The 23,270-nt window shown below is 41.1% G+C and overlaps 2 protein-coding genes across 2 annotated transcripts; one reads left to right on the top strand and one right to left on the bottom strand.

Moving 5' to 3' along the window:
• Nucleotides 1-11,828: 11,828 nt before the first annotated feature.
• On the bottom strand, nucleotides 11,829-14,809 carry smim20 (small integral membrane protein 20). Its single transcript, XM_038730776.1, has 3 exons — nucleotides 14,593-14,809; nucleotides 13,842-13,898; nucleotides 11,829-12,362 (listed from the first exon to the last, which is right to left on the bottom strand). The coding sequence occupies exons 1-3, from the start codon at nucleotides 14,699-14,701 to the stop codon at nucleotides 12,319-12,321; spliced, it is 210 nt and encodes a 69-aa protein (XP_038586704.1). The 5' UTR covers nucleotides 14,702-14,809; the 3' UTR covers nucleotides 11,829-12,318.
• A 39-nt stretch (nucleotides 14,810-14,848) lies between these two features.
• man2b2 (mannosidase, alpha, class 2B, member 2) lies at nucleotides 14,849-22,613 on the top strand. The gene is made up of 19 exons (XM_038730773.1): nucleotides 14,849-15,076; nucleotides 15,242-15,388; nucleotides 15,701-15,806; nucleotides 15,911-16,083; nucleotides 16,283-16,398; nucleotides 16,558-16,735; nucleotides 16,894-17,092; nucleotides 17,180-17,370; nucleotides 17,562-17,733; nucleotides 18,145-18,281; nucleotides 18,723-19,000; nucleotides 19,511-19,702; nucleotides 19,805-20,048; nucleotides 20,152-20,262; nucleotides 20,331-20,523; nucleotides 21,279-21,425; nucleotides 21,597-21,709; nucleotides 21,832-21,949; nucleotides 22,055-22,613. The coding sequence occupies exons 1-19, from the start codon at nucleotides 14,942-14,944 to the stop codon at nucleotides 22,156-22,158; spliced, it is 3,054 nt and encodes a 1,017-aa protein (XP_038586701.1). The 5' UTR covers nucleotides 14,849-14,941; the 3' UTR covers nucleotides 22,159-22,613.
• Nucleotides 22,614-23,270: the final 657 nt, after the last annotated feature.

Genomic DNA, 23,270 nt, shown 5'->3' with positions numbered 1-23,270 from the left:
CAGACAGACAGAAAGAAAGAGTGAGACAGAGGACGAGAAAGAAAGAACGTCTGTGTGGGTGCCAGAGTGAGGTATAGGGTTTCCTGAGACTTGTTTTCCTGACTTAGCCATTCTGTAAGCCCATCTACTTCCCCTGTTACAAACACACACACACACACACACACACACACACACACACACACACACACACACAATCCTTGCCTCTCCTCAAATCACACTACATATCGCAGGAGATAGAGGCTTTTGGAAAACTGAGCCCAGTTCCCTTGGGCTATTCCCAAACCCATGCTCCGGTTACACCACCACGTTCCAGAGCGCATTTCCTCAGTGTTGGGGCTGAGTTTACTTAGGCAGACGCCTCTCTCTTCTCAACAACCCCCAGAGCACTTGATCTCTGTTACTGGAACTCAGCTCCTATCAGTCCTCTTCCATCTAAATATTATTGGAGACAGAGACAATAAAAGATGCAAGAAATGCGTGAAATAACATTGGGAATGCACAGCAAGTCCTTTTACCTAGCACTTTACATTGGAAACCAATGTGTTAATATGGGAAGTGTGAATATGGGTTGATGGAATTGCTTAACAAATGTATGTAAAAGTAGAGGTTTGAAGTTTAAGTCCTAGTTTGAAGTATAGCTCACATTGAAAAGTACCCGGTCGACAAGCTCGTGCTTCACAGTAAGGACGTGTTTCATCTCGAAGCCATTAAAGAGCCATGGAGTTTTCCCATCACGTTAAATTGTCTCTGGTCCATTTACGGTCAATCTGATTGCTTGCACTAAAATGTGGCTGAGAGTCAAAAGAGGCATCATCTTTATGCAGAAGTCACATGGGGTTTCACTTCAAAAGCAACTTGTAACTGCAACAAACACAGACATCCAGATATACTGCAGGGGAAAGTAAGATAGAAGATGATTAATGTTTCTAGAAGTTAAAAATAGCTGGTTTGTGTTGTATGTGAAGTTGTTATGTACTGTGCATATTGAATAATGTCTCATTGGAATATCTTTATCACAACATCACATTGCGCAATTTCATATCGAAACTGTTGAGGAAAGTATGCAAAATTCCGGTTATTTTGTGGAAAAATATGCGTGTCTGCTGTGTGGCTTAGTTATGTTTGATTTAGAGCCCGCATGATCGCTGCATAACGATCATGTTTCATTGCCCAGTGCCCTGTCACATGCGAGAGGGAAACAGAGATAAAAAAAAACTTTTCAAAGTAAGATGATCATGAAAACAACAGAGATCGAAGAGGAAAGGTAACATCAACTTTTGTGTTTTAATACATGTTAAAGAATATCGAAATGAATATCGTTATCGCAATAGTCATGATCAACATCACATTTTATCAATATCATGCAACCCTAATATTTTCAAGCCTGGAGAGGCAAAACAACCCAATATTCTACAGGAAAATAGCAAAATTAAATAATAATAGATAAAAGTCTCAATAAATTTGCAACATTTTGCATTGTAGAAGTATAGCATGGTATTTTTCTTAATTGTTTAACATGTTTAGATTTATTTTATGACTCCCTTAGGATTTTTCCTGAACATCAGGTTGGAAACCACAGCTCTGCATGAGGCGGGAGTGGACAAAGTCACTGTTTTGCAAGTCTCAAGTCTTGGTGATGAACTCATAATCCAGGCCCCACAGTAAGTGAAGACGGATATGTCCAAAGTCCAAGTCCTAAACTTTGTGTTTCAAGTCCTTAAAAGTCATTATTATTGTCTATCTGCTATTGTGTGCTGCCACACACACTTTTCCCTCCTGTTTGGCAGCAAGAACATCTGTTTTGGATTGGTTATCACTCCTTTAGTTGATTTGCTGTAGACTTACTTAACACCAGTTACTCATGACTTCAACTGGACTTTTTGACTTGGAATGACTTTCTGTCCTCTCCAAGCCTAAAGACAGAACATTCTGTTAATGTCAGTTTCTGGTCTTATTTTAGTATATTGTCAAGTCTAAAGTCACCAGATTGTGGCCCGAGTACATACGACTGTCCATCGCATAACATGACACCAAAAAGACCCCATCATTTCAGTTTATTACAATATGGGTCTCATTTTTGTACTTTTTGTCCATTAATTCTTACTGCTTACAAACAAACTCACAAGACAGGGCAACAAAAGTGACTGTTCAGATGACCAGACACGTTATAAAGAATTTAGTCCGATTGTCTAAATCTTTTCATTTGGAGGTACAACAGAAAGTGAGCATGCCTTAAATATTGGTAATAATCCCTCAATGCAAGTCACAGTTGAACCAGAAAGTCATTTGATAAATTATAATAATGATGACATGATTTTTTTTTAACCTTCATTTCCTCTCTGTTGCTGTTTGTGTTTCTTGCCCTGCCTGATTTCTTTTTAGCAGAGTTGCCACATTCTCACATATTTAACTTAGTGAGTACAATGTTATTATCATGGATAGGAATAATGAGCTAAACTACCAAGATAAGACCCAACTTGTGATAAACCCAATTGATCCTTTAAGTAAAACATACTACATACAAATACACAAAGCTCAGCACTGTACTTGAACAGAAATGCTTTGGATAATGACTTTCAGTCCATGCTGTCTGTGGTGTATCTGATATGTTCCACACTACATACTGTAGCTAGCGGGAGGGAGACAGACATCACTGTGCAGTAGTGTACATTAGGAATCCAGAAGCCGTGCAAGTTGGTTTTCCTTCTCTCTTGTCTCCCACCCCTCCTCACCCCCAAGCCAAACCACTCTTTCTGATACCTCAGCCTCCATCCAAAATGATTCATTCAACCATCCACCCACTATAGAAACACTGAAACAAAGAGTGAACGCAACATAAAACAGCCCATGCTTTTCCGACCACACGCCTTCGCAAACAGGCTTGCAAACCCACACACAAATTTTGTGCACATGCCATGTGCATACCCACAGTACAAAACAAACAAACAAAAGACACATATTTACTCATCCAGATACACATCGAATACACACATGCCAAATTACACACACTCTTGTTCACCATAATCCACATCATTCCATCTCCATCCGCCTTTTCCTGCACCAAAGCCCAAAGGCAACACCATTCCTGCTACCACAGGTCTCGGCCCACTTCCAGCGCCGACCTGAGATGACATCATTCCTCTATCCCCCTCGCTCCCTGTCTTTCTCCTTCTGCACCCATTCTACTGCAACAAAGGGCTGCGTTCCAACACAAATCATCCAACCCGGCGCTTAATGACAGGGTAGAGCTAAGTGATGCCAGGGAGGCAGGAGAGCTGGAGGTACTTTGGTCTGGGATGCTGCCTGTTCAGGATTCCTCCCTGAAACATGTGGTTTGTTCGCTCTCTCTCTGAATGGAGCAGCGACGGAGAGATGGATGGATGAGGAGAGTAGGGAGCAGGGAAAAGGGAGACCACAAAGTAAGCTCATTGCCCATAGGGAGATATCGTTTGCAGCTCAGGTGGGATATGATTCTGCTTTCATCTCGGGGTGGCTTTCTTTTGTGGATGGCAATTAAATAGTATAGAAGTATACCCTTTGGACAGAATATGAGGATGAGGTTTATGCATGCAATTCAATCGTTTTTGCAAATTTCCTACTGACATCAGTGCATATGGGCGCTATTTAATCCTGTGGTTAGGTTTAGGGTTATGCACATGACATGACCATGGTTTATTTTTGACCCTCCATTGCACATACAGCCGAGGCGAACAAATGAAGGAAATAATGAAGTTCTTCAGCAGTTGTGGAAAGAAAATCCTTTCCAAAGCTTTAAAGCTATTCAAAAGGAAACGATAATACAATTTCCACAGTGTTAACTTAAAATTTATGACCCGGTCCTCAGCAGCTTGGATATTTTGACAATCTGACGTGCAAGAGCTGTTTTTGAGTCTTTTGAGGGCATGTCCAATTCCCATTACAAGTCTTTCAAGATAGGTCCGAGTCAAGTTGTAAGTCATTTGATGCTAGTCCAAGTCACGTCTGAAAGCTTGTAATGGCAAGTTTCCAGTCAAGTCACAAGTCATGCCATAGTGAGTCTCAAGTTAGGTCTGAAGTCCTTATGGATAAATTTATGTCACATTACAAGTCTTTTAAAGCCTAGTTCACACTACACGATTTGTAGCCCGATTTGCCGCTCGGCGACCATCAAGCCTGTGATCGGGAGTATATCAGCGGTTGATTGGCAGTCTCCAGTCGATATGTGGGAACTACTCAACAACGCATCAAAACAGCTCCCCGACACATTTCTGACACATCGCCAACGTCTGCCAGATATCTAGCATGCCAGATATCTGGAGAAGTCGGCCGACTCGACATCCACATCCAGCCAATGAGAGCTGGCAGCTGGCGGAGTAAACACTTTTTGAGTGAAATTCTTTCACTCATAATCTTTGTCTTTATAATTGGTATCTTATTAATAAAAAACAAAATATGTTTCATGTGTAGGTCGGGTCATTTCCAGTTTCACATTTCACGTGTGTTTTCTTGACAAAACGTGGTTTGGAGACCAGCGTCGGGTGACACAGTCGCTGTCAGCTCGTGTAGTGTGTGACCCCCTGTCACCGATCAGTCACTAGTGTGAACGCCACAAGATGGCAAGTTGTGCAGTCTGAACAGCACGGCCATCGACAAGTTTAAGTCAAATCTCAAGTCATGTGATACTAGTACAAGTCACATCTCTAAACTAGTAATAGCAAGTTACAAGTCAGGTCACAAGTCGTGCCATAGTGAGTCTCAAGTTAAATCTGAAGTCCTTCTGGACAAATTTATGTCATTTGAGAGAAGTCAAGTCAAGTTTCAAGTCTTATAATGACGAGTCATAAGTCAAGTCCAATTCATGTCTCAGTTCATTCAATACAAGTCCAAGTCACGTGTCAAAGCTTGTAAAGACAAGTCATTCAAATCAAAACCAACTAAAGTCTCAACTCTTGGTATAGCAAGCCTAAGGTCAAGTCTTGTAATAGTGAAACTAAGTTTGAGTTAAGTCACAGGAAATATGAGGCGAAGCACCAGTTTGGACAAGTTCAAGTCAAGTTTCAAGTCTTCATAGGCAACTTGCAAGTCAGTTCTCTGACCCAATTCAATGTCAAAATCAAATTCAGTCACTGGCCTGTTTATTTTATTTTTTCCTTTTTTAATTTGAGCATAAAATGAAAGTATGAAAAACAAGCTTATTGTTTGTTATTTTTTCTGTGACATAAGAAATTGTTTATTAATTTTCCGATTTTGGATTCCCAGTTGAATATGAAAAGAACAAATGATGCACAGATTAAAACGACACAGCATTTAAAAAATTTCCTTTCGAAGCTGTGTTAATATTTTGTTGCCTCCCTTACTCACTTTTTTATTGTTTCTGAATTTTAGCAAGTTTAAAACTTGACACTTGAAAGTTTTTGCTCTCAAGTCTCAGGTGAGGTCAAGTCTTAAGGGAGTCACATATCACAGCAGTCAGGCCCGAGCCAAGCCCTCATTTTTGTGACTTAAATTTGTATCCAGCTCTGAAAGCAATAATATGAATCATATTACAAAGTTTTCTTGGGAGAAATCCAGAAGGAGTTCTCAAAAAACATACTGCTCATCAGCAAAAAATCTAAAATTGTAGTTGTTCCAAAATTGTGATTCCTCGCGGATTGTTTTTATGAAGAGCCTTAAGATTTTTCTGATTATGTGAGGATGGTATGCAATGCATTGAACAGATACACCTTATTCCCTGCCTAAGGCAGAAATACAGATAACCAGCCTTACTAATCATCTGGACGATCTGGTTGTGTCAAATCTGCTGTAGCGCTCATTCCGTCCCTGGTCTCTGTCTGACTTTAGCCACATGTGAGCCCGCCTGCCTGGTGCTGTGCTGTAAACCTGTCATTGTTCTGGGTCAGCTCCCATAGGATGTCCTGAAGGCCCAGCACCACCACACACACAAGCACTCACTGCAGCAGGATTGCTCCCCCTCCTCGGTGGGGAACGGGCCAAGAGCGGACAGCCTGTGTTCCGTCAAGGCGTCCAAAATTCCATGACTTTCCCAGAATTCCCGTCCGGAGCCAAGTCATATATTCTGTTGTCATCCACGAGGCCCTAATGAAAACCCACGAGGAACACAGAGGCACACCATGTCTGCACAACCACACACCATTTAGACTAAAATGAAAATACACACCAAATATGACTCATCACGCACTACTGTGGATGCTAAACATCAATTAAAAGTATTTAATTCTATACAGCTGCTTGTGTGCCATAAGATAAGTCTGACTTATTGAATTCATTTGCTCTGTGTGTAAACCACTAATGACAGGATACAGTTCATCTAGCTGCATGAAAATAGCCCAGTATTGTGAGTATTTTCAAAACTGTGAAGCATTTAGCCCCCTGGTACACACTGAGTCCAACTAAAGCAAGACTTGGTGTGTCATATTAGATCATACTATTACACATTTGAATCAATCTGTATTGCATTACCTGCCTTTAAACAGCTCTGTGAAATCGCATATCTTCTGTATTGTTCACTACAACATAAATTTTAATTTGCTGTCTTGGGGTTAAACTGTTTATTTTTGATATAGTCCTTCAGACTAAGGGGAAGTAAAGTACCGTGCCAGGAAATATGAATGAAAACTGGCCCACCGAGTATACAAAAGCTATTTAAAAAAGCTTTCCATGGTTTTTCAATGTAAGCAATGGCTTTGATAGGCCGCAGACTTATTTTCACGAATGAACGTGTCAAGTATTAAGATGCCTTATAAATCAATCTCCTTCACGTTCGCCTCCCCTCTTTTCTTAGCCTTTCCGGGAGGTTTGGAAGAGCTGCGTGACTGCTTAGAGCACTGGCCCTCTTTGTCAGTAACCCTGCCTAAATCAACAGCCGCCCTGCTATTTTTGTGCTCACGAAGTTTTTAAGATTATAATGAGACTGTAAAACGGAAACCTGCTATATAATGTGATTGACGGAGGAGACTCGCACGAGCTCAGACAGTGGTGCTGTAACTGTGTGTGTGTTCAGAATGGGTGACGATAATATTTCAGTCAGTGCGTGTGTGTGGTTTTGTAGGACTCAGTTAATCAAACAGTAAATGTAATTGTGGTTTCAATATTTTGGTTCCATAGGACCAGTGGAACATGGGACAACACTTTGAGAGAGAAAAAGATGGTCTGCATGATGAGGTCTGTCCATAACAAAGATTTTCCTCTCCATTGAAAAAATAAGATGGATGAAATAATAACGTTTTTCCCCAACCTTTAACTCAAACTAATTGCTTGAACATTTCCTCTACAGATCCATATGTGGACATGGGGCCAAGTGACAGGCTCCTGGCACTCTTCAAGGCAGAATTTCCTACTCACCTCATTCAGAGGTGTTGTTTAATCACATTCACCGGCTGCCTGAAGAGCCGCGAAGAAAGAAGGCCCCGCTGAGTTTAGGCATAAACACAGTAGAGATCACTGCTCCTGCAATGTGTTTTGTATGTTTCTGTTGAGGTTTGTTTGCAATTATTTACTGTTTATAGTAAATAATAGTTTCTACTGGCCTCATTTTCTACAGTAAACGAAAAAGACTGAATGTGATTGAAGTTTTCACCTTGCTGCTGTTTGGGTCATAAGCGCAACAGATCTGCTCTTAGTTTAGCGTGTTAGCAAGGTAACATTAGCTAATTAGCACAAAACATAAGGCTGATGGGAATGCCATAACTTTTGCAGCTCTTTGTCATAAACCAAAGCATTGGACAAAGTGAAATTTTTATGGCGCTTGATGAAAAGTTAAGGGATCACCAAAGTTGTTACGCTTCATCCTGAGGAGACTTCTGTACCAAATTCTATGGCAATCCATCCAATAATTGATTAGATTTATCACATAAATAAAATGGCAACGTCATGGCGGAGCTACAGGAAATGTTGGAGGATCACCAAAGTCATGAGGATATATCATCTGGGAACTGTCTGTTCAGTCTGTTCAGTTTTTATTGCCATTCCACCTGGTAGATGTTTAGATAATTAGAATAATAAGGGAAAACTTTGACCTACTTGTGGTGTTAATGGAAAAGTGAGGTGACCGCCAAGAAAGGGGACACCAAAGGGGTGGGCCGACCATCCGACTAACAGATCGACACTGCCATCCTTAGAGTCATGCCTTGCTGTGTTTTTAGCATGGCAAACAAATGCTACCACACTACCTTAAAATAGCAAGGATGGCTCATTACCAGTAACGTGTCACTTACATTACTAAACAAGAATTGTGCTACTTACTATTCAAAATATTGTGAAAATGACTATGTTACAAACGTTAACTCCTAATTACTAGATGGATGTTTATAATGAGCTCAGCTAAAAACAGACTTTTAAGAGGCAAAAACTGCATAACATGTTTTCACACATGCGTCGCTGGTTGGCCAAATAGCTATACACACTGTTTATAACTAAATATTCCGGTAAGAGTGTAAATTACACCAGCCAACAAGAAGGAGAGAGCAGACAAACCATCATTGCATCATCTGCCCTTTACCATTGGCTCTTTGTGCACACGGCTTCAATGAACTGCAGTGCCTTCACGAATGGGCAACAGAGATGCAACCTAAAACAAACCATAATTATCTATTTGTGGTCCTGCTTCAGGCAAATATGAACATAATACAAAAGCACACACACGATGTTTGGAGTTCCAGTAAGTTCCACAACCACAGTTTTGTCTCCAGAGGATACTGGGTTCTTCTTAGCTGAATTTCTTTGCTTTCTTTCATGAAGAACACGCACACACACACACTCATGCGCTAAATGTAACCCTAGCTGACTCCAGACCACACTGTCACTGGGGCAGCTTGCTTCGCCTGCCTGCTGCGAGCCTGGCCGGTGCCTTTTTTCCTAGACATTGCTTCAGACTTATACTATCTGTTTCCACAGCCGTGCGCCTGCTGACCCAAGAATGTGGACAGCACTCCGGTACATTGTTTTACAAGGCTAAGCGGTGTATTTGAGATGTGAACTGTAGACTCTTGCTTGTTATGTGGGAAAAAAACAACTGTGTGTATGTGTGTTTGAACTTGTGTGCATGTCTGCTGAATTTGTTTTTAAGTGATAATCTGTGACCCCAGAGGGAGCTGCGCAAAATCTCAATAAAAATCTGATAATGTGACTCAAGTGATGTCACTGAGTCAGCGACAGCTGGTACTGAAGACGAAGTAGTAAAAAGAAGTGAGCTTATCAGACCTTTGTAGTCCGCTGCTCATCTCTGCTTGAGGCCAGTGGCTCAAGGTTACATTAACTGCTACTAACATAACACAGCAGAATCTGTACATTTGAGTGAATTAAGTTCAGTTGCACTGTGGGTAACGCAGGCATACCAGGTTTTGACAAGGAACAATGTGTGAAGTAGAAAAGACAACATCTCTCATTGCCTGATAATTTTTTTTTAACTACACAACAATGTTTCAGGAGTGCCATGCTACATTGGTAGGGTACTCTTTTAATGGGCCATGTTTTCATGAATTGGCTATAAGTTTAATGACTGCTCTATGACAAGTTTAATGGCTGAAACTTTTCCATTTCATAAATTGTGCAGCTATTTGGAAGAGTACACAAGTTTATTAGTTGCTTTGTCTTGGTCTTAACTATGAATACAACCAATGATTATTTTTTCAATAAATGGATAGTTTGGTCTGTCTTTCTGCCTATGAACTAATTGTTTCAGCTATAGTCTTTTTTTCTACCTTTTTTCTTTTCGTGCACATCCTGATGTTTTAAGCCAGACCATGTTGTGCACCAATAGCATATATTTAGAGTCAACATTTGCTCTTCCTTGATTTGACAGATGCACATCTGCATTCTTTTATCTTCTTTAATTTTCTTTCTCTGTATTGCATAATCTGATTGTAAGCATCTGGATGTCTTTCTATTTTGTAGTTGCTGGTTCTTATAATGTGGACATAATGATGTTTTGAGCTATTTTAGCTCTGTGGACAGAATTTTATGTTCATGTTGACTTTCATTGCTTTCATTCTGTACACTGTATGAGTTAATTAGGGTTACTACAAAATATTGGTCCATAAAACTAAAAAATAAATTGAGTGCTTTGGAGTTATGGCGTTGGGGATACCTCCCCTTTACTTTGATGTTTACGTGCGAGCATACACCTCATCAATTAATCGTGTAATAGCAAATAGACATAAAAAGAACAAGAAATCCTCCTAAAGTGTGAACACTAATAGACATTAATGCCGCAGTTCTCTGTCTTCAATTACAGTGCGTCATCAAGATGCTCCTCAGAGCTCTCCAAAGTTCTTGCCTTTGTTCACTTATTTTCTGTTTCTATTTAACACATAGTGTTAGTGTTTGACATAGTGTGAGGCGTTTGCTTCCTTCCCGTATGCTCTCTGCTGTTTCTCCAACCCCCTGACCTGTCTGTCAACCCTTGCTCCCATGGCAATTATTTAGAAACCTTGGCCAATTATCTACCCCTCCTGAACACACGCCTAACGAACTGCTCAGAGAGAAGATGTGCCACCACTTTCACGACAACCGCCTCAATAGCTGGGAGAGATTTGTGATGGGTTAATAGTAGGATAGTAAAGGAGCTGTGGAGGCGACACTGTTGAGTTCATGTTGGTTTATAGTGCGCTGTGACCCTATTGAACATTTTATAGCAATGGATGTCTATCTACATACTCAGCTGAATGGGACAAATGCCACATAAAGAGAGGACTATACAACACAGAACCAAAGCCTGGTACAGACTTCAGAAAAGACAGACGTGAGGAGTTTGAAATGAAAGGTCATAGTGTCATGGTGATTCAAACACTGACTCATAAGCAAGGCAGGACTAAAATGCCGAAGGCCTCACTGCACAACCTGTTACATACTTTGCAAAGGCAAAGCAACAGAGATTGAGTGTCTTTCTATTCTGTGTGTAGGTGACGCGTCCCCTCAAGAATGTGGTTCTCTTCCTCTCGCCGTTCTCTTCAATTTCCCCTCTGGTTGCTTACTTCACTCACACAGCCGAGAAAGCAGTCGCTTGAGGAATCTGGAAAACACCAGCGGGGAATGAGAGGAATTTCTGCTTTTCGTTTTCTCCTCAGCCACCCCCTCACCCCTTGCTCTCTTTACTTTGGATGCCTCTGCGCAGCCGGGCTCTTGAGTTTTCTCTTGTTTCTGAATGCAGCCCAACAATAACAACCTCTCATAAACAATGGGGCTTGTTGATTGGGGGGTTGAGAAGGAGAGTGGCCATTGCTGGCCCGTGCAGTCGGTTTTGCTGGCAGTGGGCCTCGTGAACAGTCCTAAAAGTCCGAAAGTACAGGCTACATCGAGGACCATGAAAGATTTAAGGGCAACTTTAAAAATGCACCATCTCTGAGGGACCATAAACACATGCTTTACTTATTTCTTAATCTATCTTTCCTCCAAAAGAACTTTGATGGACCAAACTCTGAAAGGGGATGCTGGTCAATGTCAGGAAACCACAAAAGTACAGGGGATTAAAATTGTAGTTTTGGAATTCCCTGCTTTTACAGCACCCATGAACTCGTAAAGGGAGTCTGGATCACATCGAGTAGGATTTTGAACAAGACGACCATGGAGCTCTGCCCCGGCCTTTCAGCCTATGGGCAAAACACAGCTAGAGTCACAAGCCACTTAAACATCTGAGCAACAATTAAACCCTGTGTCCGTGACAGGGAAATAATAATACAGAGTGAAGTGTCCTGGAATAACTCTGTCTCTCTATTTCCATTTTGGAAGATGATACCACACATTACGGAACGTTGTCCCCCATCTGCTGAACCGTTTTTATGACTCTCATCTCAACTAAATGTAAATAAAATGTCAAAAGAGATTCTTGTGAATAGGATGGGCAAACAAACCACTGTATTTTATTATAATTTCCTACAGGCTGCATACCAGAGCAAGGCTTTTGGAAATACTAGAGTTTTTCCAAAATATCTAAGATGCACAAACAAAACATCACACAGTCCAGTGCCTTCTGTATCAACAGATAGGGATGGAGCGCCGCCTTGTGGACAAAAGAAAACTAACAGCACATCATCTAATATTTTTGGAAATATGAAAGATTAGTGAACTGTGGTAGAAAGTTAACCATATATTTCTTGTCTCACACTTATACTTACATTAACAGGTCATTTAAAGAGGCATGATTTAGGAATAAGAGCTTTAAACTTTATTAATATGGTTTAATTTATCACATCATAACCAAAACACGCATTTTGGACAGCATTCATTCACTCACATGCACACCAAGCACTCATCAAAAAGGTGTTCTCTGTTCAAAGTCTTAAGCAGCAGCAGAGTGTGGAATATGTAAAGCGCCACTGGACATCATTTTCCTGCAGGCTTGAATGGATCAGACCATATCTTCACACCTTTAGACAAAAACATGAAATAAAACAAAATAAACAGTGTCAGCATGCATGTAACTGCATTACACCACTATTAAGGTGCTGAATTAATAGAGGTCACTGGTCATGCCACACCTGTTTCAACAGTATGCGCAATTAAATCAAATACACTGCTCAAAAAAAATAAAGGGAACACTTAAACAACACAATGTAATTCCAAGTCAATCACACTCCTGTGAAATCAAACTGTCCACTTAGGCAGCAACACTGATTGACAATCAATTTCACATGCTGTTGTGCAAATGGAATAGACAACAGAGACCCACACAAGTGGCTCAGGTAGTGCAGCTCATCCAGGATGGCACATCAATGCGAGCTGTGACAAGAAGGTTTGCTGTGTCTGTCAGCGTAGTGTCCAGAGCATGGAGGCGCTACCAGGAGACAGGCCAGTACATCAGGAGACGTGGAGGAGGCCGTAGGAGGGCAACAACCCAGCAGTAGTACCGCTACCTCCGCCTTTGTGCAAGGAGGAGCAGGAGGAGCACTGCCAGAGCCCTGCAAAATGACCTCCAGCAGGCCACAAATGTGCATGTGTCTGTTCAAACGGTCAGAAACAGACTCCATGAGGGTGGTATGAGGGCCCAACGTCCACAGGTGGGGGTTGTGCTTATAGCCCAACACCGTGCAGGACGTTTGACATTTGCCAGAGAACACCAAGATTGGCAAATTCGCCACTGGCACCCTGTGCTCTTCACAGATGAAAGCAGGTTCACACTGAGAACGTGACAGACGTGACAGAGTCTGGGGACGCTGTGGAGAACATTCTGCTGCCTGCAACATCCTCCAGCATGACCGGTTTGGTGGTGGGTCAGTAATGGTGTGGGGTGGCATTTCATTGGGGGGCCGCACAGCCCTCCATGTGATTGATAATTTTTGTGTGATTTTGTTGTAAGCACATTCAACTATGTAAAGAAAGGAGTATTTAATGAGATTATTTCATTCATTCAGATCTAGGATGTGTTATTTTAGTGTTCCCTAAAATTCCCTTTTTTGAGCAGTGTATATATTTACCATACTTGCATACTTTCAGAGTGTGGCTCATCATATTGGACAATGTAGTGGACGCCTATAGATTTAAATTCGGTAAACCTTCTGTATATTTTGGAGGGAGTGACTATCAAAAGTATCCTGATATTGTACACTAATACATCTGGTGCTCCCCAAGTAAAACAAACAAAACAAATGTTGGAAAATATTGAACTAGACAAAAAGCAAAAAAGAAGCAGAACCACACTGAGACAGTCCATCTGTGTAGGATAGACATATTGATGAGAGGTCTTTGTAAATTACATTAATATCCCATCAAAGAAAGTTCAAAACATTCTGACTCATTGATAAAAATTTTATTTTAACACATCACATTGTGTCACTTACATATACCGTATTTATTTATGATGCTTCAATCTACACAACACTGTACATAAATCTACTATGTGCTCTTACCTACGGGTTGAACGTCTGCCTGGTTGACTCCTGCCCGGTTCACCTTTTGGACTTCTCCTAGCAGAGAGAGAACAGTAAGTTACAGTGTAAGATTTTAGTGGTCAAGATCAATTACCATGACTTTCACATTGCAGCTTTATCGTGCTATTTTGTCTGGACTTTCAGTAACACTGCAAGACGTTTATCCATAATCTGCTGTTACTGTACGTCCTGACTATAGCTTTGCACCTGTGCTGGCCAGAACTGGCTCAGAGGGAAAAGGACTGTCCAGTAAGCAGAGTGGCTGTACGAGACATGCAGTGAGATCAAGACTATTTAAATAAATACATATTCCTGACCTCACTCTATCTTTGTCTTAGCTGGTTTAACTTCATATTTATGGTTTTAGAAAAGTGGAAACTCTTGCAAGTCTAACGTTAGATGGTCTACGTAAATGATTTTCCCTTTCGCCACTCTGAAGAACTTTCGTTGAATGTTTTGGAAACATAAAAACCCCAGTTCACCAAGTTAAATTAATGTTAAAGTGCCATAAAAGAGAGGTTAGCTAACTTAAACCTGTAACCTACTCACTCTAAACATCCAGCAGGACGTTAGCTAACTAAATAAAACTAACGTCCGTTATAATGTTAGCTTAGTTTAATTTAGCCACGTAAAGAAACACTTAACGCTAAACAATTAGTACAATGCGAAAATCTTACATACTAAATGAAGTTAACCTAGACATTAAGTAAACTGTCTGCTGGCCACTTACTGTACTCATCTTTATGGGTGAGCGGGTAGAAAAATATGGGGTAAAACGCAGCTGCGACAGCCGTTACGAAACCTCCGAAAACCAACACTATTTTACTGTTTTTTGACATTTTAATGTTGCATCGGATGCACCACTCTCACCTCCAAAAGTACACTGCGTTTACAATAACGTGATAACGTAATGTTTCCGGTGTAAAGGTCGCTAAAAACCGCGCATTAACAACAGCGGAGTGCCGCTAGTTTGGTTTCTCTGGGCTTCCGTACTGAATAAGTCACATGCTGCAGCACAACAATAATAAGGAAGTCTGGGTGAAGATTTGTGAAGTTCTAATTATTCGCGGTCTTAAAAGATGAGATTTATAGCCTTATTTGTGTGTTTTCTCTGTTGCTGTTACGCGAATGGCCCGACAGGCGAAAACGAGCCAATTCAAACATTTGTGATCCCTCACAGTCACATGGATGTTGGCTGGGTGTACACCATTCAGGTAGGTTTCTGTCACCATATTCATGACAAGCATATACTGTACGCACCATGCTGTTTCCTGTCACCAAACCACTGTTACCCGTGTAACGTGGAGGAATGTGTGTGTGTGTGTGTGTGTGTATGTTTTTCCTTTTACATAATGTATATGAGTGTGTATTGTCCATAGGAGAGCATGCACGCGTATGCGGCCAATGTGTACACCAGTGTGACAGAGGAGCTGTCAAAGGCTGAAGACCGCAGGTTCATCGCTGTAGAGCAAGAGTTCTTTCGGCTGTGGTGGGATACTGTGGCCACAGACTCCCATAAGAGACAAGTAAGGACACGTAATGGGTCAATACTCCGTACTGACACTAAAAAATGCTAGATAATCTCGTTTAATCCCCTTTAAGATTAATATTCCTTAGGAGATACTCCCCTATTGCACTTTACTAATGTTTGGGGTCTTGCATGAAACAGATTACTAAAACTGTGGTTAAAAATCAATGCAGCAGAGGCAGAGATATCCTGATTTTAGTCCCTGGTTCTCCCATGACAAGTAAACAGATCTTCATGTGTAAAGTTGTTGGAGTAACCTTTTAAATACACAGTAAATAATTAACATGTCATGGCTGGGTTGACTTTCTAGGTGCAACAGCTTGTAAAAGAGGGTCGACTTGAGTTCATCATTGGGGGCCAAGTGATGCACGACGAGGCTGTGACTGATCTAAACGATGAGATATTACAAATGACAGGTAGCGCGACACATTTCCTTCCCCCTTGAATGTCAGTTTTAGATAAGAGATGCGTACTAGCCTCTGTGTTTTCTCTTGTTCTCTGTGTCTCTGTGCTGTTTCAGAGGGACATGGTTTCCTCTACGAGACGTTCGGGGTGCGTCCTCAGTTTTCCTGGCACGTGGATCCATTTGGAGCCTCTGCCACCACGCCGGTCCTCTTTGCCCTGGCTGGTTTCAACGCCCACCTCATCTCCCGCATTGACTATGACCTCAAAGACACCATGCAGAAAAACAAGGTATTAGTTGATGGCTCAGTCTAAATGCTACTGCTACCACTAGCAAAGGGAAGAAAATTCATAAATTGTTCAAATGTTAGCATTTCTTTTGGAGTTGTTCATCATCAATAAAGTACTTTTTAGTCTGTATACTTAACTCTCTACCTTAAAATGAGGCTAAATAGTTTCTGCATGGTGTTTATCTGTTATTTTGCTACAGAAACTACAGTTTGTATGGAGAGGTTCTCCCTCTCTCAAAGAGAAGCAGCAGATCTTCACTCACACTATGGACCAGTTTAGCTATTGCACCCCATCATACCTGCCATTCTCCAACAGGTAGTCCATGTTTAGACCATTTATTGGTTATGGTAAATGTTGCCTATTTCTGTAATTAATTAACTGCAAATGACTTATAATGTATTAAGCAAAAATAAGAAAATGGATTATACAAAGTGCTGATTTTCCATTAAAAGGAAACCTGTTCTTACATCCCAGCTCTGGTTTCTATTGGAATGGAGTTGCTTTGTTCCCCGATCCCCCTAAAAACGGGGTTTACCCCAACATGAGCCTGCCCGTCAGCAAGGACACAGTGCACGCCTACGCCAAGACCATGGTGGAGAACATCAAGCAGAGGGCTGCATGGTTTAGGACAAACCATGTGCTCTGGCCATGGGTGAGTAAATAGAGAGTGTTTGTATGTTGTTTTTTTTCCCTCTCTTTAAAGTGGATGTTGTGTAGAGTTGTTTTGATGGCTGTAAAGCATCATACCCTTGCTTCTCCGTGCACCTGATTAGTAGACGAACTTGTGTCTGCTCTGTTCTCCTGTTTCAGGGCTGTGACAAACAGTTCTACAACTCATCTGTCCAGTTCAACAACATGGATCCTCTGATGAAGTACATCAACCAGAACAGCAAAGAGTTTGGGGTGACAGTCCAGTATGCCACTCTTAGTGAATACTTCCAAGCCATCTACCAATCAAATCTTGAATGGGAGCTCCGTGGGAGTGAAGATTTTCTACCATATTCCACTGGTGAGAATCCTAAAACATAATAAAGAACATGAGGCACAGTCCAACAGACTTTTGTTGCTGATATCATCTACTGTGGCTGATTCCTAGAGCCGTACCAGGCATGGACTGGGTTTTACGCCTCCAGAAATATTCTGAAAGGAGTTTCACGACAGGCTAGTTCCCTGCTGCATGCAGTGGAGACTCTTTTCACCCGGTACCGAATCAGCTTCCCTGATGGACCTGTAGCTAAAGACTGGGCCCTGGACAAACTGAGGGCGCTTCGCTGGGCTGTCTCAGAGGTAGGAGTCCTTTAACAGAAAATAAAGCAAATCATGTATGTATACATGGGAAAAAAACATATTTAATACTTGCCGTGCACACTACACACTGTACATGTCATATAGGTATTTATCATGTGTTTCAGATGAACACAATTCATAAACTAGTTTGATTTTAATGCAAAACGTTATTTACTGGTGTGTGTTTCTAGGTCCAGCACCATGATGGGATCACTGGCACCGAGTCTCCCAAGGTGGCAGACATGTACCTGCAGCATCTCATGCAGGCCATGATGGGAGTGGAGGAGCTTTTGGCTGCGCTCTTCCTGCTGCCCCACAACGTCAACACACCCAGCATCCTCGGCAGGCGCTACCACAGAAAAGGTGTGAACATTTTGCAAGTGGACTTCAGCCAAGCTACCTTAACGTAAACTACCTCTACAATGACCAGTGGTGTTTTTTTATATTTCTGCTTGTGGATGGATTAAACATATGACACAACATGATCAGTTTTAGAGGTGCTGGTGCAACCTAGCTGTTTCCCGTTGTTTCCAGCCGTTATGCAAAGCCAGGCTAATCACCTCCTGGCTTTTGCTCTACACTTAACACACAATAGTGGTATTGGTCTTCTCGTGTACATCTCGGAAAGGAAGCAAATAGGTGGATTTACTTCAACAGTAAAGCTGAACAACCTGAAAAATTTGCTTTTAGAATAATTTGTGCTTTAAGCTAAATGCTAACACTTGCTTGAAGATTACTCAACAATTAATTAGCCCTTTAATCTCCTCATGCCAGGTGTTGATCGGGCTTTGGAGCAACATGTCATAGTTTACAACCCATTAGCATGGAACATCACCACAATCATCAACATCACTGTAACCTTCCCCACTGCAGCCGTCTTTGATGACGATGGACAGCCTGTTCCTGCACAGGTAGTGCGTTTTTGTTTTTAATGAAAACTGATGGTAACACACAATAGTATCTATCCAAGGTTTGCTGACATTAACTAACATTAGCCACCATATGCTCCTGGTCATACCAGACCAAGGCAGAAAAACCTGTGTATTCAAAAAGCAAGAGTGAGTTTTATTGCTTATGTATATAAAGAGGAAAAAACATGACATGTCTTTATTTAAAGTTACATAGTCTCTCTTTAAATATTGAATGCTTACAGTATTACTACAGTATATGTGTTACTTGTCACAAAAAAATACAGTGACACATAGTTTAAAACGTTATCAGGTGTCCTTTATACTAAATAAACCATTTTAAATATGCTTTATAGTGACAAATAAGCATTTATTCACATGAACTAATGTGTAAATGAATCTCTATAATTATATACTGTAATACTATCTTCCTCTGTCTGCCAGATCCAGAGGTCAGCGCAGTCCAATGTGGCCTACGACCTTTTCATCATGGTGCAACTTGGCGGCCTTCAGCACAGGAAATACCTGATTAAGACCTCTGAGGCACAGTGCTCTGGGAGGCCCAAGTGTGGCTGGACTTACAAAGCAAAAGGGGTTCAGTTTGAGAGACGCAACATCAGCAAATGGACGAACACAGGAAAAAGACTCCTGCCTGTTCTGAATGGATGTTACAAGCTCATGTTTGACCAGGATACCAATCTACTGCACAGCATCACTTACCTGTACGTTTTTAAGCCTCGTACGACTCATGTCGCACCACATGCAGATATACTTAAGTATAAGTTGCACTATACATAGGGAGTAGTACATGTTGTCACACTCACTCCTCCTGTTTAGATAAGGATGTGATACTGTACTTTAATTTCTAACTTATTAGTTGCATCTAGAACTGATTAGGATGAGCCATTTAATCGATTGACAGAAAATAAATTGGTAATGTATGTAATTAAGTCATATTTTTATCACTGAATGTAAAAATCTGCTAAAATCCCACTCTTTTATGATAGTAAACTGAATTTTGACTTGTGGGCAAAACAAATGTGAAAGCTTTTGGAAGTTGTGATGGCCATTCTTCACTATTTTACACCATTTTTTAAAGACCAAACAATTAATATGCAATTAATATTCCACTTGTAGCCCCTTCATGGCTCATAAAAACTCATATAACTCAACATAATTTTATCTTATACTCTTGTACTCTCTGACCTTTCACCTCTGTCATCCTTTCATAGTCAAGAAAAAAGAAGAGTGACGATGACTCAGGACTTCTGGGAGTACCACGCAAATGGAGACGTGAAAGCAGGACCCATCTCTGATAACTACATCTTCAGCGCTAACGGTTCAGCTGTGCGGGCCTACAAGGCTGTGGAAATGGAGATTATCCCCGGGAAGATTGTGACCGAGATCCGGCAGCACTTCTACAGGTGGGTGAAATGAACCAGCTGCTTTGCTTCTGTCTTTTTTTTGGAATAATATTTCACAATTTTAATGAGATTCACTCTTATTTGACACGTTCGATCGTCTAGAGAGGAAGATGATAAAGACTACACGTACTCCATCACCACACGTGTCCCAGAATGCTTTGGGAGCAGACCACGGTGTCACAGGCTGGAGCAGACCTATTTGCTGGGCCCCCTTTGTCTCAACACCGAGGTCGTCCTCAGAACCAGCTCCTCCTTGAAGAACAACAGGACCCTGTACACAGATGACAATGGCTATCAGATGATGGAGAGGACATACAGGAAGTTCACTAATAACACTTTAGCAAGAGTAAGCTTTTGGAGAAACTGGACTATCGAGATTTAGGGCATTTATAACCGTGCAGTAAAATAGTGGAACATGTAGAATAATCTCTATAATCTGCATTTTGCAGAACTACTTCCCCATGGTTCGGGCAGCCTACATTGAGGATGACCTCAGCAGACTTGTGCTCGTCAGCGACAGAGCTCACGGTGTGTCCAGCCAAGCCAACGGACAACTAGAGGTAAAAAAAAAATAACTTAAAGATAAAACAAACAGAAACCCGTTTTAACATCCTGTGTATCCCCCCAGGTCATGCTGCATCGTCGTCTTTGGAATGACTTAGCCTGGAACCTCGGCTACAACCTGACCCTCAACGACAGCTCGGTCGTAAGGCCCACCCTGTGGATGATGCTGGGCTCCATCAGTGCCACCTCCAGGCTTTACCAAAGGGAGGCAATAGAGCTGCAGCACAGACCTGTCATCATGCCCATAGACCAACCTCGTGAGCGCTTTTTTAAAAAACGTTCTTATTTTGGGGTATTTTTGCAGTTTCACGTTTCTTAAGCCAGGTTTTGCAAAAACATGACAAATTGTCACAGAATTGTAATGGGTAAACCTGGACTACACATGAAAAATGTAATACCTTATATTTAAATCTCTGCAAAGAAATCCTTTTTCATGGGTGAGAATTCAGGTCAACTACAGAGAAAGTTTTCGGCAGCTTTAGAATTGTATTTACTTGTTTGATGACTTCAGCTGGGTGATGGATTACAGAGACGGGGGCATTTCAAGTGCAGACTCTCTTCTCCCTCTTTTAAGAGTTAACATCTTTAATTCAAGTGTATTTGAATAGCACAAAATCACACACATGGCACAAACTTGTTGAGGTGAGTCTGCAAAAAAATAAAACAACAGAAAGCAAAAAGAAATAATAGAAACCTCGGGACTGGCAATTCAAAGTGAGATGCTGGGAGTGCAGTAGGATTTTTTTAGGTGGGAAATGTCCGGAAAAATCAAACACATTCAACAACAACCAGCGTACAAAAAAAGCAGTAAGACAGGAAATCTGTCAAGCATCAAATCCAGGTGCATCCTAATATTCGCTCACCAGTTCAAAATATACATTCATAACAGCAGCAGGTAAACACGAATAGTCTGGATCAGCATTGCATTTTGACACCCTCACTGGAATATTGATATTCTACTACTCCTGATATATGTTGGCTGACAAAACTTCCCAATTGCTTGTGCCTGTAGAGAGGCCCTGGCAGGAGAAGGAGCACAGAGGAAGTTCTCCCGTGCATTCGGTGGTCCTGCCGCCCAACCTCCACCTGCTCAGCCTCAGTATCCCTGGATGGAACTACAGCTCTAACCATGATGTTCACCTGAGCCACATACACTCGGGTCAGCTGTGACAAATACTAGGCACACGCAAGTCTGTCCAATCATTTTTAGTGGTTATGTTGTGAGGTTTTTAAGGTCCTTGCTGATTTCTTTTTCATCAGGCAATTGATAGACCATTGCTTGTCTTTTTTCTGAAGTGTCTTTTTAAAAAAATAAATGAAATACTTGTAGGTAAGGATTTGCACTCAGAGCCAGACTACGATCGTGTCCTGTTGAGAATCATGCATCTTTTCGAGGAGGGAGAAGACCCCGAGCTTTCAAAGCCGGTCACCATAAACTTGAAGGTGTTAATAACAATACAACTTGAATTTCTACACATTAATGTCATAGTATTTTAAGAGGAAAGCCTTGAAATGGAATTCACATCATCGTTTTCTTTATCAATGGTCATTTCCTGTGTGAACAGGAAGCTCTGCAGGGCATAGGGGAAGTAAAAGTGCTGGAGGAGCGTTCTCTCACAGGAACCTGGGACGTAACCAGTCTGCAGAGATGGAAGTGGAAAACTGTAGATAACTTTGAAACAAGTAAGAAACACTTTGGCAAATGCATTTTGATAAACTTACAGTAATATGTACATTTCATGAAATAGTTTCCTCATTCCTTTTACATGCCTTTTTTGTTCTTCTCAGACAACAAAAGTTGTTGGAGCTGTGCAGATGAAGCTTTCACCGTGACCATCTCACCCAAAGAGATCAGGACCTTCTTCATTCACTTTGCTTCCACTAACTTTTAGGCTGAACTGTCTTTTGTCTTCTGTGAAGATAGCCCACCTTTCGACATGATATGACGATGCTTTTAAAGATGCGATCCTTTGCTGCGTTGTTTATTAATGCTACTTTTGCACTTTAATTTGTTGAGAAGCACTGATGTGAGAGTTCACACTCTGAAGCCCCCGTCGAATCTCACTGATGATTATTTCTGTCTTGTTTGTTTAAATGTCACAAACACAGGCCAACAGTAAAGTTTGTCTGACATTAGGGCTTTGTAAGAAATGATGGATGAGAAATCCAAACACGGTGGCCCATTCATCCCAGTGAAAGCTGCTCAAAAGTCTCTCCTACCATGGATGCCTTTTAAGTATCTTAAAATCTGTTTTGTGTGACTTGAAGCCGGTTATTACAGACAGCCGGCTGGCTGACATCCACAAATGAAAAATTACAAAGAGAAATAAAAGCATTTTAAAAAGTCTCCAGCTTAACAGAAGCAATTATTTAATTTATTAGAACACAGAAAGGTGGAAAAGCTTCTTCTGACATCATAGTTTATTTGTTTGTCACGTCTGGGTAATCTGGATTTTGTTTCTATCTTACAACAGTTTGCAGTAGCAGTCCTCCTTCTGAGTTTATCAAATACCTGTAGCCATGATACAGCAGTAGGAAGTGCGTCTCCGAAGTGAGAGGGGTATGTGCATGTGAAAGACAAAAATATGTTTTCTGTCCTGTCCAGTAGCATTATTGTGCACATGGATGTATTCCCATGCATAGGAGGCAAACTCACTAACCATTAAAGTAAATAACAAAATATGGCAACAGGTAGTAATGAAAACACACTTTCTTGTGTTCTGAGTCACAATAATTAGATAAATCTACCTTTATACATGGACAGAAGGTTCACTGTTTAGAAAAACAAATTGAGCAAAATAAATGTCCGCAACACAGACAGCATGTTATGGGTGATCTATATGAATTATTTGTTGTATTGTGGGACTTCATGATTCACAATAAGTAACCTTCCACCTTCAAATTTTCTGCAGCTTCTCTCCTCATGGGGTATTAACAGGGTCAATTCACATAGCTTTCTACTGAAATGACTATTTTCTCAATAGTCTCCAGTGGTATCTGTCCA

This window comes from Micropterus salmoides, unplaced genomic scaffold, assembly GCF_014851395.1.
Source record: "Micropterus salmoides isolate LMB-PRFRI ecotype aquatic unplaced genomic scaffold, ASM1485139v1 Ms_hic_scaffold_2, whole genome shotgun sequence".
In the NCBI taxonomy this organism is placed as follows: domain Eukaryota; kingdom Metazoa; phylum Chordata; class Actinopteri; order Centrarchiformes; family Centrarchidae; genus Micropterus; species Micropterus salmoides.
This window is presented reverse-complemented; position numbering and strand designations above follow the sequence as displayed.